Genomic DNA, 18,772 nt, shown 5'->3' with positions numbered 1-18,772 from the left:
AAGGAATGTGTTTTAGATGTTTGTTTAAATTACTTTATTTATACTATATTGTTTTTCTATCTTTATTGCTTGATTTTAATTTTAATTTTAAAGTTTTCAAATTTTGGTTTACTGATTTAAAGTTTTAGTTCTTTTTATTTATAGATCTACTTTAACTCCGGTTTTTCCACTCACTGTCCCTTAGACTGAGCACTTACTGGCCAATCAACTTACTAGCTTCCTGTGACATCACAATTGCTTTTTATTCTTTTTCCCCGACTGCAACTTTCCAGCAGCTGAAACAGTGCGCTCCTCAGCTCTCAACTGTCTCCCGCAGGTCCACTCCACTCCGACTCCCAGCAAGGTAGGCCTCATGCGAATCCCTGGTCTGTATTAATAGGTGCTCCTCGGCTCCCAACTGTCTTCCGCAGGTCCGCTCTGTTCCGACTCCCAGCAAGCTAGGCCTCACCCGAATTTACCGTCTGTATTTATAGACACTGCTCAGCTCCCGACTATTTCCCGGAGGTCCGCTCTGACTCCCAAGGGAGTTGAAGGGAGCTGAAGTGGAGCAAACCTGCGGGAGACACTAAGACTTTTAATTTGAAACTTTACTTAAGAAATATTCAACATTGTGAACAAAGAGCTCCAAGATCAAGGGAAAGCTATCTCATAGGCTAAAGGTGGGGAGGGGGATAAAAGAGAAGTGGCATTGAACTGTTGAACATACTATAGTGACCATCTTCGAAACTATCCTTAAATGTGAGAAGTTACTTGCCAGAAATAAAATATTGATCTGATAACATTAACACAAAAATAAAGTATTGCAGATGCTGGAATTCTGAAATAAAAATAGAAAATGCTGGGAATACTCAGCAAGTCAGACAGCATCTCTGGAAAGAGAAAGTTAATGTCTCAGGTTGATGACCCTTTGTCCATACTGATATAAAGTAATAAATCTGAAACGTTAAAAACTGTTTTTCTCCACAAATAATGCCTGATCTTCCGAAAATTTCCAGCATTTTCTATTTTTATTTTGAGAACTCTTGGCATTATTCGATTCTCAAGTCATAGGACAATCAGATAACCCTCAATGAGTATTTAAAAAACAAACCGAATTCACTGACACCATGAGATAACATCAGAATAGATAACATCACGTTAAACTGTCTCTCTGAAGCTTAAAACTTCATACGATGGGTTACTCACTGCACAAGAAAAAAAGAATTATATGCACCAATAAAGAATGCTAAACTCAAAGTATATTTATGAAGTGTGTTATAAATAAGCACAAAATACACTGCGGCACAGGCTTTTAGGTTTTTTTTTAGGTTAATTGTAAACATAAATGATAACGGCTATTGCATTGGCAGCCTTTTGGCAGTGGATTTATTTCATCACCATTGCACACAAGAAGCCTGAGCAAAACTGATATCAATAAGGGTCAAAAGAAAATTCCAGTTGTCAGATGGCAAACATCACAGCCTCAGACATCACTGCAGAAGTTCCTTCAGTGAAAGTTCCTTGGTCCAAGCATTGTCAACTGTTTCATTGGTAACCTTCCCTCTTTCATAAGGTCAGGCATGGAGCTGTTCATTATTGATGGAGCTGAACTCTGAAGAAGCTTCTACCAGCCTACACTTGGACCTGGAAAACATGTGGCTTCGGCTGACAGGTAACACCAGCCCCACATTTTGAACGAAAGAAAGCTAATCATACCCTTCTAGCTCTCAACACTACTAACCCGAAGCTTAACTGAACTCATATCAACACCATGGCTACACGAGCAGAGCAGAGGCTGCATACTCCATGACATGTAGCTCACGTCCTGGATCTTCAATGCTTCTACATGAGCTTCAAGGCTCAATTCAGCTGTGTAATTAAATACTCACCATTCACCTGGATGGGTGCAGCCACAATATCACGCAAGACATTTTACACAATCCAAGACACAAATTAATTTCCACCTTCTCAATCGCCAGCCTACTGTGGCTAAAGGAGGCAATCCAGTAAACTCACCAAGATTACTTCAAAGCACCACTCTCCCTTGCTACTTTAACTGTTGAGAAGGCAGCACACTGCGGTGCAAATACCATCACCTCAAAGCTGTCCAAGTCAGACACTATCCTGACTTGCACAGATATTCACTGATCCTATATCAGTAATTGATCAATGTCCTGGAGTTCCCTACCTGAAAGCATTGAAGAAGCACAGCACCACCAATATACACAAGTCATCCACATCCCAAGAACATATTTTTTCAGTATATTATTGCAATATCTGAAATACGAGCATTAACTTATAAAAATGTAAAAGAAACTTAAAAACGACTTGACCTCATCCTAACCAATCTACCTGGCACAGATGCATGTGTTCACAACAGCATTGGTAGGAGTGACCAACACATAGTCCTTGTGGAGACAAACTCCTGTCTTCACACTGAGGACATCGTTCATCATGCTGTATGGCGCTATCACCACGCTAAATGGGATAGACTCAGAACAGATCTAGCAGGCCAAAACTGGGCATGCATGAGGAGCTGTGGGTCATCAGCAGCAGAATTGCATTCAACCACAATCTATAACCTCATGGCCTGATATAACTCTCATTCTACCATTACCATCATGCCAGGGGACCAATCCTGGTTCAACAATAAGTGGTGAAGCAGCACCAGGCATACACAAAAATGAGGCGCCAACCTGCTGAAGCTACAACACAGGACACTATCCAGGCTAAACGTCAGAAGCAGCATGTAGAAACGGCCAAGTGATTCCACAACCAAAGGATCAGATCAAAATTCTGCCACCAAGCCACATCCAATTGAGTAGTGTTGGACAATTAAACAACTAACCTGAGGAGGAGGAGGCTCCACAAATATCCTCATCCTCGATGATGAGGGAGCACAGCACATCAGTGCAAAAAAACAAGCAATTACAACCATCTTCAGCCTGAAGTGCTGAGTGGATGATTCATCTTGGCTTCCTCCCAAGGTCCCCGAGATCATAGACACCAGTCTTCAGCCACTTCAATTCACTCCATGTGATACCAAGAAATGGCTAAAGGCAGTAAGTACAACAAATACTATGGGCCCTGACAACATCCCAGCTGCAGTTCTGAAGGCAAGCACTCCAGAACTTGTTGTACCCTTAGACAAGCTGTACGGTACAGCTACAACACTGACATCTACCTGATTATGTGGATAATTTCCCACAAACATCCTGCTCACAAAAAGCAGAACAAATCCAACCCAGTCAATTACAACATCTTCAGTCTACTCTGAATCACCAAAGTGATGGAAGGTGTCATCGACAGTGCTATCCAGTGGCAGTAAAAACAATAACCTGCTCACCAATGCTCAGTTTAGGTTACATCTTCAGTCTACTCTGAATCACCAAAGTGATGGAAGGTGTCATCGATAGTGCTATCCAGTGGCAGTAAAAACAATACCCTGTTCACCAATGCTCAGTTTAGGTTCCACCAGGGCCACTCAGCTTCAGACCTCAAAATAGCCTTGGTCCTAACATGTATAAAAGAGTTGAATTCCAGAGATCGGGTGAAAGTGACTAACCTCGACATCAAGGAACCCTCGCAAAATTTAAGTCAATGGGAATCTTTGGTCAATGGGAGTCTTTGGAACTCTGCATCCACTGCCTTTTGAGGAAGAGAGTATTTGAATGTTTTTAAGGCAGAGGTAGATAGATTATTGATAAGCAAGGGGGTGAAAGGTTAACGAGGATAGGCGGGATATTACAATAAGATCAGCCATGATCTTATTGAATGGCAGTGCAGGCTTAAGGGGCCAAGTGGCCTACTCCTGCTCCTAATTTATTTGCTCGAATCAGGGGAAAACTCTCTGCTCATGAGTGTCAGACCTAGCACAAAAGAAGATGGTTGAAGTTATTGGAGGCCAAGCACCTCAGCTCCACATCATCACCGCACAAATTCCTCAGTGTAGTGTCCTCTAGTGACCATGATCAGCTGCTTCATCAATGACCTCCTCAGGTCAGAAGTGGAGATATATGCTGATGATTGTACAGTGTCCAGTATCTTTGCAACTCCTCAGGCACTGAAGCTGCCCAGAGTAAGACCTGAACAACGTTCAGGTTTTGGCTGATAAGAAGCAAGTAACATTTGTGCCATACAAGTGCCATTTCCAACAAGAGAGAATCTAAACATTTCCCCTTGGCATTCACTATCATTATCATCCATGAATCCCTCCTCAATATCCTGGGGGTTCCATTGATCAGAAACTGAACTGGACCAGCCACATAAATGCTTTAGCTACAAGAGTAGATTAGAGGCTGGGAATTTTGGGAGGAGTAACTTATCTCCTACACCCCATCTCCCATCTACAAGGTACAAGTCACGAGTGTAATGGAATACTTTCCACCGACTGATTGAGCGCAATTCTAACGACACCAACCAGGGCAAAGCAGCCTGCTTATTCAGTAAACCATCCACCACCTTAATTATTTGCTCCCTCCACCACCCTTGCAATGTGTACTATTAACTAGATGCACTGCAGCTATCTGCCAAGGGTCCTAAAGTTGCACCTTCCAAACCTACGATCTCCATTACTGAGAAGGACAAGGGCAGCAGATGCAAGGGAACACCACCACCTGCAAGTTCCCCTCCAGGTCACACAACATCCTGACTTGGAACTATATCGCCATTCCTTCACCGCGGCTGGGTCTAAATCCTGGAACTCCCTTCCTAACAACGCTGAGTATACCTGCACCACATGGACTGCAGCAGTTCAAGTTGAGAGCTCATCAAAACCTTCTCGAGGGCGATTAGAGATGGACACTAAATGGTAGCCTTACCAGCGACGCTCACTATCCAAGCATGAATTTAAAACCATCAGAGTGAAATCATACATGCGCTTCACAGCTTATGCCATGGTGATGAGACCCCATGAACTTTGCTTGCATGACATCAATCTAGGAAGGAGAAATCGAGTGACTTTTGATCTTTAGGTATAATATGTGCAATCTTTTTTCAATTATATGAAATAAGAGTTAATGGCTGCACATACGTTCAGCAAGAAGTATGATGCTGAACTGCCTACTTATTTCATTCAGTGTGTGGAAGGCACAGGGTGAAATTTTGACTGATAACTGTTTGATAGTTTAGTTTGGCATGTCACAGTTTCACTTAAGTATGCCAACCATAAACAAGAGAGTACTTTCTGCAACCAACTATTATTATGTGCAATTAAATTACTTTCCAAGTATTTGAAGGCACAGCAGATTTCAAATTAAGTATTCATTACATAAATTCCTTTCACAAAAACAGGGCCTTTAAGTAACGCTACAGCAGGCCAAAGTGTAAACAGGATACCTGTGTCCACCATCTAAACGGTTATCTTTCACCAGCTGCCACTCACTTCTAGTCTCCTACAAATCAGTATTTTATAGTATTCAGATAAATCCTGCAAGATAAACAGCAGTTACGAAGTGATGTACATTTCTTTCTTGCTGCATATTCCATCAAAAATTGATCCACTGCACTACATCTCAAAACAAACTATAATTAGTTATAAGCTCAATTACAGGAACAGCCATTAGGCTTTGTTTGGTACTAATTTGACAGTTCAACAGAATTTGTGAATTATGTTTGTTGAACTGTCCCACGGAAGCTTGTTTTTAACTATAAAATATGAACATTGTAACCTGATTCCAGTTACATTTGAATATTTGAGAAAAGCAACTGATCACGTTCATGCCTCCTTCAATTAGAAAGAAAGCAGATGCTGGAATTATAGGCATCATTAAACTGTGTCTTTTTCTAAACGGGGCAAATATGGTAATTCGTTGATAAGTTGAGGAAAGAGGTACTTTGTATCCACTGAAAGGTTTCTGAGGAAATGCTGTAAAATATCAATTTGTGGGAGATTTAGAATCACCAATAGAAGCTGCTATAGAGTATTGCATAAACAGGATATCATTTATGATAAAAACAAAAAAACTGCGGATGCTGGAAATCCAAAACAAAAACAAGGGTCATGAGGACTCGAAACGTCAACTATTTTCTTCTCCGCCGATGCTGCCAGACCTGCTGAGTTTTTCCAGGTAATTCTGTTTTTGTTTTTATCATTTATGATCACTGTTTACTTCTTTGGGATATCAGATCTTACGGGATTATAAGGCAGATATTATGCTGGATAAGAAACTAGTTAGATCTCATAAACAGAGGTTACCAATAATAGGATAGGGATGCTCAAGTGAAATTCCATAAGTCCTCCTACTGGTACCACTAGTGTCCAGCATTTCCTTTGATGATTTGGAAAGGACATTAATGGAAGCATTTGTAACTCTTTCGAGTACAAACCCGTTTCCATCTGTTTTTCAGATGAAGTTACATTGTTTCATAGTTTGCCATTGTGAGATTTGAACTCTTGATCTTGGGGTTACAAACCCAGTACCATATCCACTTGGCTATTGAGGCCAAGCTGGAAGCATTTGTAATTCTTTCGAGTACAAACCCGTTTCCATCTGTTTTTCAGATGAAGTTACATTGTTTCATAGTTTGCCATTGTGAGATTTGAACTCTTGATAATCTTTTAAATGAAAATCAAATCAACAAAATTGGGATAAATCAGGCACAGCCCCTAATTCAGGTCAGCTGTAAAACCAAGGACAAAGTTTAAAGGAACCTTACAAACTTTAAATCAAAATGTGATTAAAGGGGTCAACAAAACACCCCAGTCCCCGCGGTGCCCACCGAGCACGGAAGGCCTCGAGAGTGTCAGCAGACACCACGTGCTCCTTCTCCAGGGACATCCGGCAGCGAACGTAGCCGCGGAAGAGGGACAATAGGGCGGGACTCCCCCGTCGATCGCCCGCTGCCTGGACCTGTTAATGGCCAACTTGGCCAGGCCCAGGAGCAGGTTCACGAGGAGGTCCTCCTCCTTCCTGACCCCCTTCCGCACCGGGTGCCCATAGATCAGGAGCGTGGGGCTGAAGTGCAAACAAAACATCAATAAAAGGTTTTTCAAATAACTAAAAAGGGAGTGCAGCCTACAACACCCTATGTATACATGGTCCTCGGACTCCACAAGACCGCAAAAAGGGCACGTGTCCTGAGAGTCCGTGAACCTATGCATCATCTTATTATAGGGGACTGCTGCATGCAACACCCTCCAACCCAGGTCCCCGATAGAAAGGGGGAGGACACCTCCGTAGAGGGCCTCCCATCGGGGGCCTCCGCCGCCGGACGGCAACAAGGCATGCCAGGGCGTGTCCGGGCGACGGACAAGGGCGAGAAAATGGAAGGTGTGCAGCAGCAGTCCGTACAAAAAGCCCCTCTTTGCCGTGCCAAAAGGCACGGAGGGCATGTCCCCGAGGCGGCTCATATTGCGGGGCACCAGCACCCGAGGGAGGGTTCGGGGCTTGGGGCCAATGTGGAATTCTGTCCGAACAGGGGAACATTCAGACGGAAGACCACCGCGCACCTGGGCCACCTCAAGACCCAAAATAACGTCGGGTCCGAGCACGACCGTTCTCAGGTCTTGGATGGCATCGGCTGCGACCTGGACACTCACAGGCGCGCGTCGCGCCAACTCCTGTGGGAGCATCCAGCCCAGTCCTCCGCCACCCAGCACGTCCCCGATCCTGGTCACCCCTGCGGCCACAGCCCTCCTCTCCGCCAACCACTGAAAAGGACGGAGGGGCGGAAAGTAGTACCCTGGTTGTAACTCTCTTGAGTACAAACACGTTTCCATCTGTTCCTATTCAGATGAAGTTACATTGTTTCATAGTTTACCATTGTGAGATTTGAACTCTTGATACTCTTTTTGAGTAAACCTGTTTCCATCTGTTTCAGATGAAGTTACATTGTTTCATAGTTTGCCATTGTGAGATTTGAACTCTTGATCTGGGGGTTACAAACCCAGTACCATAACCACTTGGCTATTTAGGCCAAGCGCAAAATTACATTGTTTCATAGTTTGCCATTGTGAGATTTGAACTCTTGATCTTGGGGTTACAAACCCAGTACCATAACCACTTGGCTATTTAGGCCAAGCTGGAAGCATTTGTAATTTCACCAATGACAGTAGGCTAGTAATTTGAACTAAATCAATAGGTTGTGGGATAATTTAGTTAAGTAAGCTGATTAGAATTTGGTGTAGCAGATGTCCTTCCTTGTGACAAATGCAGTTGCGTTCAGGAAACCACAGGCATGTTTGTACCATGCAGGAGTCCTCAGAAAAGGTAACAAATCAAGACCGGGGATAATGTGGGATAGCTCTTTAAAAGGTACATGAGTAGTATGTGATGTGACTTCAAGAAGGCAAATACACTTTGAGATAAAAGCTAAAAACTGCAGATGCTGGAAATCCCAAACAAAAATAAAAATACCTGGAAAAACTCAGCAGGTCTGGTAGCATCTGCGGAGAGGAACACAGTTAACGGTTCGAGTCCGTATGACTCTTCAACAGAACTAAGTAAAAATAGAAAAAAGGTGAAATATAATTTGGTTTAAGTGGGGGGAGGGTGCGACAGCTGGATAGAGGGTCAGTAATAGGTGGAGATAGCCAAAAGATGTCATAGACAAAAGGACAAAGAGGTGTTGAAGGTAGTGATATTATCTAAGGAATGTGCTAATTAAGGGTAGAAAGCAGAACAAGCAAGGTACAGATAGCCCTAGTGGGGGTGGGGTGGGGTGAAGGGAAGGGATCGAAATAGGCTGAAAGGTAGAGGTAAAACAATGGATGGAAATATATTTAAAAATAATGGAAATAGGTGGGAAAAGAAAGATCCATATAAATTATTGGAAAAAAAGCGTGGGGGGCGTGGGGGGGTGGGATTGGAAAGAGGGTGGGGATGGAGGAGAGAGTTCATGATCTAAAATTGTTGAACTCAATATTCAGTCCGGAAGGCTATAAAGTGCCTAGTCGGAAGATGAGGTACTGTTCCTCCAGTTTGCGTTGAGCTTCACTGGAACAATGCAGCAAGCCAAGGACAGACATGTGGGCATGAGAGCAAGGTGGAGTGTTGAAATGGCAAGCAACAGGGAGGTCTGGGTCATGCTTGCGGACAGACCGAAGGTGTTCTGCAAAGCGGTCACCCAGTCTGCGTTTGGTCTCTCCAACGTAGAGGAAACCGCATTGGGAGCAACGAATGCAGTAATCTAAATTGAGGGAAGCGCAAGTGAAATGCTGCTTCACTTGAAAGGAGTGTTTGGGCCTTTGGACGGTGAGGAGAGGGGAAGTAAAAGGGCAGGTGTTGCACCTTCTGCAGTTGCATGGGAAGGTGCCGTGGGAGGAGGTTGAGTTGTAGGGGGTGATGGAGGAGTCGGCCAGGGTGTCCCGGAGGAAACAAACCCGGCGAATGCCGCCGGAGGGGGGTGAAGGGAAGATGTGTTTGATGGTGGCATCATGCTGGAGTTGGCGGAAATGGCAGGGGATGATCCTTTGAATGCAGAGGCTGGTAGGGTGATAAGTGAGGACAAGGGGGACCCTATCATGGTTCTGGGAGGGAGAGGAAGTTGTGAGGGCGGATGCATGGGAGATGGGCCGGACACGGTTGAGGGCCCTGTCAACCACCGGGGGTGGAAAACCTCGGTTAAGGAAGAAGGAAGACATGTCAGAGGAACTGTTTTTGAAAGTGGCATCATCAGACCAGATGCAACGGAGGCGAAGGAACTGAGAATGGGATGGAGTCCTTACAGGAAGCGGGGTGTGAGGAGCTGAAGTCGAGGTGGCTGTTGGAGTCAGTAGGCTTGTAATGAACATTGGTGGACAGTTTATCACCAGAAATTGAGACAGAGAGGTCAAGGAAGGGAAGGGAAGTGTCAGATATGGACCATGTGAAAATGTTGGAGGGGTAGAAATTGGAAGCAGAATTAATAAATATTTCCAGGTCCAGACGAGAGCATGAAGCAGCACCGAAGCAATCATCGATGTACCGGAGAAAGAGGTTGCTTTACTGGGACTATGGAGTATAAAACAAACAGCATCATAACTATATAAAGAGGCTACTTCTGGTCCCTGCAGATTGGTAAGTAATATCAAGAGGCCAGAGAAGATCCAAAAGTATATCAAGCCTTTTAGGTTTAGTTCATCAGAAAGTAAACTACTGCAGATGACAGAAATCTGAAAGTAAAAACAGAAACTTCTGATACAAGTTCATCAACCAGAAACATTAATCCTATGCCTCTCTCCATAGATCCATAGAGTAAGGGCTATTTGATTTCAGAAATGCAGGATTAGAGGGAACAGGACTGATACTTTTAAAATGTTAAAGGAATTGAACACAGTTAGATTGAACAGGTTATTTGATTATAGATTGCAACAAAAGGACTATTGGCTATGCATAAACTCTCATTAGCCCTCTACAACTGCCAAAACATGCAGTGTGTATGGATTATTTCCTGTCTTTTAAAAGAGAAATAACAAATCCCTGAGTAAACATAGCATTACTAGTTACAGTGGGTAGGTTGCTAGTTAGCTGGGATTAATTGGAGTTACAGGCTGACACGGTCTCCAGGAGCCTTGCTTGATTACCTTAGGGAGTCACAAAGGAGTTTTTTTTCTGAATGGGTTGCAGGTCTTTCTGCTTTATTTGCTTCTCCCAGGCCTTTGCATAGTTGGGGTGGGTCAATAGTGTACGTGATTGCACCATGTCTGGATGGGTGGCTCTTTCCCATCCTTTTTGTACATTTATATGTTGCTCTTGGCGGCTGCAGATGAGAGATTTAGGTTAAAGAGAACCATTTAGCTGCAATTAAAAGGATGGAATGAGATTTTCAAATCAAAACATTGTTCAAAACTTCCAAATGTAAATAAATTTGTGGTCTCATTAACGTCCAAGACAAATGACAACGAGTCGTACATATAAAGTAACATTAAATAGCAACTGTGTTCTATCTGCTGTCATTTCTTTTGTACTCTTATTTCTTCAAGTTCCAATCACACTAGTGTCTGATGTTAATTTCTTGGTTATTCTTTAAGAGGGATGATAATAGTGTGGACATGAACAAAGCTATTTTTAGGGTAAAGCAACATAATTGTGATTTTCTGAGCTGAAAACTGAATGTCAAAAGGATCTACCCCTGTGTTTGTGACAATGGTCTTATTCATCATGTACAGATGTTCAGGTACTTATTCACTAACTTAGTGATCCAAATTACAAAACGCTATATCAAATTAGAGAACTAATAGCAAAATCACAACAGACATAATTGCAGACATTGTTGCTAAAAGAAAAATCACATGGGTAAATAAGCCTCAATATCTAATACTGCTTTAAATATTCTTAAAATATGTAAACTTCTGCAATATACATGGCACTCTGCATTCCCAATACACTCAATTCCAAGACCATTTTATACAATTTCAAATACATAAACCATTCACAATGCTTGCAGTTTTGATTTAAAAAAGGGCTTTTAACAAACAGCAGCTGCCATTTTTCTAACAACCCCAGTAATTATGGCACAAACTAATCAATATTGAACCCACCTCCTCAATCACCTCTAATATGTAGCAAATATCACAAATCTATCCTTTCAAAATTATGTTGGAGGATATTCTATTAGGGATCCATTTGAAATGAGGTTCTTACTTGAACTTTTTTTAAAATTTAAATCTGACTGCGATTTTTTTTTTAAGTTGCAAGCTTTGTTGGAGAAACAACTACAATGACAGACTTGGGAACAATGGAACAGATGTCAGCCAGACAAAACCCCTGTCAATATATCACAAAAGCATTTTAACTGTAAATGACTGCATATTACTTTGATTAAAATTTCAGTTCAGCCCTTAATTTCAGAACTTGAGGAGTTGGCATTCTATAAGTAGAAATATTTCAAATAGATAACTTATGAATAAACTATTCCACCACAAGATCATGAACATTGTACAATAGAGTAACTTAAGTCAACTACAGTGTAAATAGCTGTTGGCACTGAGTAAATGAAGGTTTTCTATCTTTCAGGCAAGAGCCTTGGCCAACAAAGAAATTCAATAAACTTCCAACTTTGACTGTGAACAACATGCATATAGAAACTTACAGCATAGAAGGATACTTTTCAGCCCATCATGTTTGTGCTGACTCTTTACCAGAGTTATCCAAAACTAATCCCACTGCCCTTCCCTCTCACCATTGCCTTCAATCTTCCACTACTTCAAAAATACTGCCAATTTCCTTTAAAAGCAATGGACTCTATTCAACTATCCCTCACGATGGAGCATTCTATGCACCAACAACCTTCTGTGTAAAGAAATTGCTCCTAAACTCTCTTCTCATTCGAATGATTATTAATTAATTACAACTTATCACTAATTCCCCAGCCAAGGAAAGCATTTGCTAAACATAACACCACAAGAAATAGGAGTAGATCGCACAGCCCCTTGAGCCTGCTCCACCATTCAATACAATCATGGCTAATCATTAGTCTTAATGTGTCAAAACCGTCAACAATATTAAAAACCTTCAATAAATCTCCTAAGCCTTAACTGCTTCAGTGGAGATAGCTCAAGTATCTCAAATAGCTTCTTCATCTCGTTCAAACCTTTTCTGTTGTCATCAGCAACCTTTGACATTGTGGTCCCTACGTGCAAGTTCAAATCATCTATATATGCCAAAAACAAAAGTGAACTCTGTTAACCCATTGAGGTACACCACCTGCACACCTTGTCGTGCCCATGCAACGCCTAGTCTTTAGTGGTTAATATCCATGTTGGACACCCCACTCACATATAACAGGGCTTCTGTTGAAGTTGCAACAGTGGACCAGGAGAAACCTCGGGGGATTCCACCACTGTTTCCTGTCCAAACAACTTGCTATGCAAAAAGCCTCCTTAAAGGCACCTTCACCAATGCATTATAAAAATCCATATATATCACATCTACTACATGGCCTTTATCAATCCAATCAGACACTTCCTCAAAAACACATTTTTAAATATTTAGTTAAATGTATTTTAATTGAATTGTAAAGATTAATTGATGAATAAAGCATAGTATTTTGGGACGTAGTGCACTGTTTATGGTCTAGTTAGTAGTGAAATAAAAACATATTCAGAAATCACATTCACTCTACATAAATCAGCAGAATGTATATAGTTACAAATCTCTTCACAAATGAAATCTAATCTCTACAATATAGTTGACTGCCAACTATACAAGCTATGCACAGCAAAGAGGGAGCCCCCATAATAGAGGTTTTAAAAGATTCACAAAGAGGCATTTATTCACATGCAACATACTTTTTCGTTCTGAGAGCTGTCCCAACATTGCTTTTGCAGAGGGTTCTGAAAAGGGAAAAGCCCATTCTAGGGTCTCTGCAAAATTTCATACAAGTACATGCAAAGGCATTCTGATATGATTGGCCAGATGACTATAGCTGCATTGTTAATGGTAGATTTTTATCTAAACTTATTACATTAATAGTGCTCTGCACTCAGGTGTATATGGATGCTCAGTTTTAGATGGTCCATTCTACTTTGGTTTATTTATATAGATAGTTGTCAAAGTCTAGTTCTAAAAATGGAGCAACTATCATAGTTTGGTAGATTATTCAGTTGTAAACAGTACATTAAAACAAGTGTTGTAATGTTTAATGTTGCAGTTAAGTAGTTAATGTAAAGTAAGACATGGTGAAGACTCCTTCCAAACTGTTTAAAAAATCTGAGTTATCTTCATGTTTGATTAAACAACAGGAAAAAGATACAGCGCCAAGAAAAACAATGATCCAGAAGCTATAAATGTAATATTAAATTTTATTTTAAAATCTTGACCAACTTAAAGTTGAATTAAAGTTATATAATACTGTACACTCAAAAATTATGTTGGAAACTTTTCCCGTTGAGATCATGTTCATATTCCAAATGAAAAGAGTGGCGATACGAAGGCTCATTCACAACAACAATCTAGCTGATTTATGTATATATGCACACAAAAAATTATATAGAGTACATATATTCTAAATTTGTGTATATTTCTGATTGATAGAAATTTAAAACTGTTCAGATTCAGGAATCACATGTCTGAAAATGATCCAATTACATGTTAAAAGACAGAGTATATGGAATTAGCAGCATAGATTACAAGAAGTCCCCAACTTATAACAGACATTGCTAGCACCACCCAATGATGTCAGATCTTGAACAATACTGAAGATGCCTTTTTGGAAATGGAGCTGTGCAAGTTGTCAAACTACTCGCTTTTCATGTTTGTGCTCTTTTTAAATTAAGTTAAAAGTGGCTCACTATTCAGTTGCCAATCTCATTACTAAGGTTAATAAGATAGGCCAGGAAGTGATTCCTCAGTTTGTGAGCATAGAACATTGGCTATTTAATTATAAACTAAACTGAATAAAACTGTGACTACATTCCTGTAAATGACATTATGCCTGTCCCCAACAAGCTAATCTCTAGAAATAGCACATTAAGAATTGATAAACTGGTGGTAGAAGAAACAGGACAGAGCTTTCATTCCCATCAGATGGCTACCACTGACTTGAAATTGTGAAATATGTATGTACAATGAAGTACTCGTTCATAAAAAGTCAACAAATAAGCTACAACAACAGTAGTGAATTAAACCGGTGCTGGTCCTTGTTAGTTACAAGGAAAGCTATTGAGCAGAGTCAAGCAAATGTGTGCCTGAACTTGCTTTGAAATAGATAAATTGTCTCTCACTCCAGATTTTTGCTATATTAAAACAAAATCCAGATTTGGCCAATCATGTTTTGGAAACCTTGTAGCATTTCAAAGCATTATAATCCGAGTTTTTAAATGAGAGTTTTGATAAACCTGCAATAAATATTTCATTTTTCGATGTTTAGTAGGAAAAAAATCTGAGAATTAGCCCAACCTGTTCCACAAAAGTAAACAAACAGCTTTCTTGAATCTGGGCGCAGTTCAAAAAGCACGATACCATTTCAGACTGGATCATTTAAGGCTTTGCTTACCCCATTCCAGGAATTCTGCAATGTATTTTTCCCGTCGTATAGGCGAGCTGCTACATTCGTTGTATAAACATATTAAAATATCCAACAAAGTCTCCACACTCATTGAACTTGCATTCATCTGAGGTCCCTTCAGGAGCAACTGCTCCAACTTCTTCAGGCGCACCTTCGCTGACATTTTATCCTCTCAAGTTTTTTTTTCTCCTTGTTTCTTTTAACCCCCAATATGATCCTCCTCAAAAGGCGACCACTGAGCCGCGTCCACTTGCCCGAAAGAGATCAAAGCAGTGATTTATTTCACATTAAAAAAGGCAGGAACTGACATTTTCATGGTTGAAGTTAAAAGGCAAAGAAAAAAGTGCTGCGTTCAGGCCCAGCTGGTCATAATATTTTCGACTTTCCTCCCGCCCCCACCACCCCCAGCCCCTCCAACCCCAATAACCACAAAAAAATAAATCTCTCCTTCCCTCTGCAAAACCCAAGTTAAGCCTTTAGTTGTGCTGAAGCCCAGCCCCAGAGAGCCAGCTCGGCTGCTCAAGTGCGTTGTTCATCTCCTTTTTCCTGGCTCTGCCGAAGCGCCTGGGCGTCTTGTCGTCAGTGTGAAGCCGGCGGCGCTCATCCCGGGCCCAGCCTGGGTGCTGGCCCCGCTCCTCACTTCCCGGGCCCCGATCCCCGCCGCCGCACTGCTCCTTTAACCGAGATGGGGTGTTGGTGGGGAATATGGCCGAGAGGCGCCGCTCGGACACTCACCGACAGTCAGTGAACCGACACTTCTCCACAAAGACACCCACCGGAAACACAGGCACGTCACCTGATTGACAGCCCCTCCCCATGGCAACCGGGAGGAACCCGGAGCGCCAGGGCCGGGAATGGGAATGGATCCCGGGAGCAGAGGGACCGGGAATGGGGTGGATCTCGGGAGCAACGGGAATAGGAATGGATCCCGGTAGCAACGGGGCTGGTGATGGATCCCGGTAGCAGCGAGGCCGGGAACGGATCCCGGGAGCAGCGCGGCGGGGAATGGATCCCGGGAGCAGCGGGACCGGGAATTGGAATGGGGTGGATCTCGGGAGCAGCGGGAATGAGAATAGATCCCGGGAGCAACGGGGCCGGGAATGGGAAATGACCCCCGGAGCAGCGGGGCCTGGAATGGATCCCTGGAGGAGCAGAGCCAGGAACGGATCCCAGGTGCAGCGGGGTCGAGAATGGGAATGGGTACCGGGAGCAATGGGAATGGATCCCGGGAGCAGCGATGTCGGGAATAGGAATGAATCCCAGGAATAGGAATGGATCCCGGGAGCAGCGGGGTCGGGAATGGGTACCGGGAGCAATGGGAATGGATCCCGGGAGCAGCGGGAGTGGGGACAGATCCCGGGAGCTGCGGGGCCGGGAATGGATCCCGGGAGCAGCGGGGCCGGGAATGAATCCTGGGAGCAGCGGGATCGTGAATGGATCCCGAGAGCAACGGGGTCGAGAATAGGAATGGATCCCGGGAGCAGTGGGGCCAGGAATGAATCCTGGGAGCAGCGGGATCGTGAATGGATCCCGAGAGCAGCGGGGTCGAGAATGGGAATGGATCCCGGGAGCAGTGGGGCCAGGAATGAATCCTGGGAGCAGCGGGATCGTGAATGGATCCCGAGAGCAGCGGGGTCGAGAATGGGAATGGATCCCGGGAGCAGCGTGGACGAGAATGGAAATGGATCCCTGGAGCAACGGGGTCGAGAATGGGAATGGATCCCGGGAGCAGCGGGATCGGGATTAGCAATGTTACTCGGGAGCAGCGGGGCCGTGAACGGGAACGGATCCCGGGAGCAGCGTGGTGGGGAATGGATCCCGGGAGCAGCGGGGCCGGGAACGGATCTCAGGGGCAGCGAGGTCGGGAATGGGTACCGGGAGCAATGGGAATGGATCCCGGGAGCAGCGATGTCGGGAATAGGAATGGACCCCAGGAATAGGAATGGATCGCGGGAGCAGCGGGACTAGGAATTGATCCCGGGAGTAACGGGGCCGGGAATTGGAATGGGATGGATCTTGGGAGCAGCGGGAATGGGAATAGATCCCGGGAGCAGCGCGTTCGGGAATAGGAATGGATGCCGGGAGCAGCGGGGCCGGGAATGGAATTGGATCCCTGGAGCAGCGGGGTCGAGAATGGGAATGGATCCCGGGAGCAATGGTAATGAATCCCGGGAGCAGCGGGGCCGGGAATGGGAATGTGTCCTGGAGCTGCAGACTTCAACTTCAGGAGGGTGGGGGCCCGATGGCACAGGCGAAAACATCGTCTGACAAATGGAAACTTGCCCTTTTCGAAATCAGTTTGCTTTATTCCCATCTTCAGCATCTGCGCTGATTTACCCACCCGTCCGTAATTTAGCAAAATCTCTTCCTTCTCGAAGCGCAGTATTCACAGAATCAGAGAATTGTTACAGCGCAGAAGCCAATTCGGCCCATCGCGTCTGCACCGGCACTCCAAATGAGCATTTCACGAAGTGCCATTCCTTGCCCCACACTCTCGGGCAGTGCATTCCAGATTCGAACCACTGGTGTGAAAAAGTTTTTTTTTCTCATATCATGCTTGTTTCTTTTGCCAATTACTTTAAATCTGCCACCTTGTTCTTGATTCTTTCAACAGTGGGAAATCCCTATCTACTCTGTCTAGAGCCCTCATGATTTTGAATCCCTCCATCAAATCTTGTCTCAGTCTTTTTTCCACTGAAGAGTCCCAACTTCTCCAGTCTTACTTAATAACTGAAGTTCCTCACCACATGAACCATTCTAGTGAATCTTTTCTGCACTCTCTCCAATGCCTTTATATCCTTCCTAAAATGTGGTGCCCAGCATTGGACACAATACTCCAGCTGAGGTCCAACTAGTGTCTTATACAAGTTCAACATAACCTCCTTGGTCTTGTACTCTATGCCCCATTAATAAAGCCTAGGATGCTGTATGCTTTATTATCTGCTCTCTTAACATGCCCTGCCACCTTTAATGACTTATGCACATATACACCCATTTCCCTCTGCTTCTGCTCCACCTTTTAGAGTTGAATCCTTTATTTTATATTGTCTCTCCATGTTCTTCCTACCAAAATGAATCATTTCATGTTTCTCCGCATTGAACTTCATCTGTCACTTATCTGCCCATTCGATCAACTTGTCTCTGTCCATTTGAAGTTCTACACTGTCCTCTTTACAGTTCACAGTACTTCCACATTTTGTATTGTATGCAAATTTGAAAGTTTTCCCTGCACACCAAGGTCTAGATCATAAATATATAATCAGGAAAAGCAAGGCTCACAATACTGACTCTTGGGGAACTCCACTACAAAGCTTCCTCCAGCCTGAAAATCATCCATTAACCATTACTCTCTGTTTCTTATCACCCAGCCAATGTTGCTAATGTCCCTTTTATTTCATGAGCTATAACTTTGCTCACAAGTCTGTTGTGTGGCACTGTATCAAATGCTTTTTGGAAGTCCATGTGCACTACATCAACAGCATCACCCTCATCAACTCTCTCTGTTACCTCTTCATAAAACTCCAGCAAATTAGTTAAACACAATTTTCCCTTAATAAATCCATACTGGCTCTCTTTAATTAACTCACACTTGAGTATTAATTCTTTCCCGGATTATAGTTTCCCCACCACCGAAGTCAAACTGACTGGTTGTTTTTGCTGGTCTTATCTTTACATCCCTTTTTGAACAAGGGTGTAATGTTTGCAATTCTCCAGCCCTTTCACACCACCACTAAGTCTAAGGAAGACTGAAAAATTATGGCCACTGCCTCTCTCCCTTCCCTCCATATCCTTGGATACATCTCCACTCTCACTTCCCTCCATATCCTTAGATGCATCTCATCCAGTCCCGATGCCTTGTCCACTT

The 18,772-nt window shown here is 43.3% G+C and overlaps 1 protein-coding gene across 2 annotated transcripts in view; it reads right to left on the bottom strand.

The window, feature by feature from the left end:
- cdc42bpb (CDC42 binding protein kinase beta (DMPK-like)) overlaps positions 1 to 15,305 on the bottom strand; it is a 195,715-nt gene extending 180,410 nt beyond the window's left edge. The window contains exon 1 of one of the 2 annotated variants that reach the window (XM_041214419.1): positions 14,896 to 15,305. In XM_041214419.1, the coding sequence (XP_041070353.1) occupies positions 14,896 to 15,070 (175 nt within the window). In that variant the 5' untranslated portion in view covers positions 15,071 to 15,305. The remainder of the gene's footprint in view (positions 1 to 14,895) is intronic. The other variant, XM_041214418.1, reaches the window with a different exon arrangement.
- Between the last annotated feature and the right edge of the window lie 3,467 nt (positions 15,306 to 18,772).

This window comes from Carcharodon carcharias, chromosome 20, assembly GCF_017639515.1.
Source record: "Carcharodon carcharias isolate sCarCar2 chromosome 20, sCarCar2.pri, whole genome shotgun sequence".
Classification (NCBI taxonomy): Eukaryota; Metazoa; Chordata; class Chondrichthyes; order Lamniformes; family Lamnidae; genus Carcharodon; species Carcharodon carcharias.
This window is presented reverse-complemented; position numbering and strand designations above follow the sequence as displayed.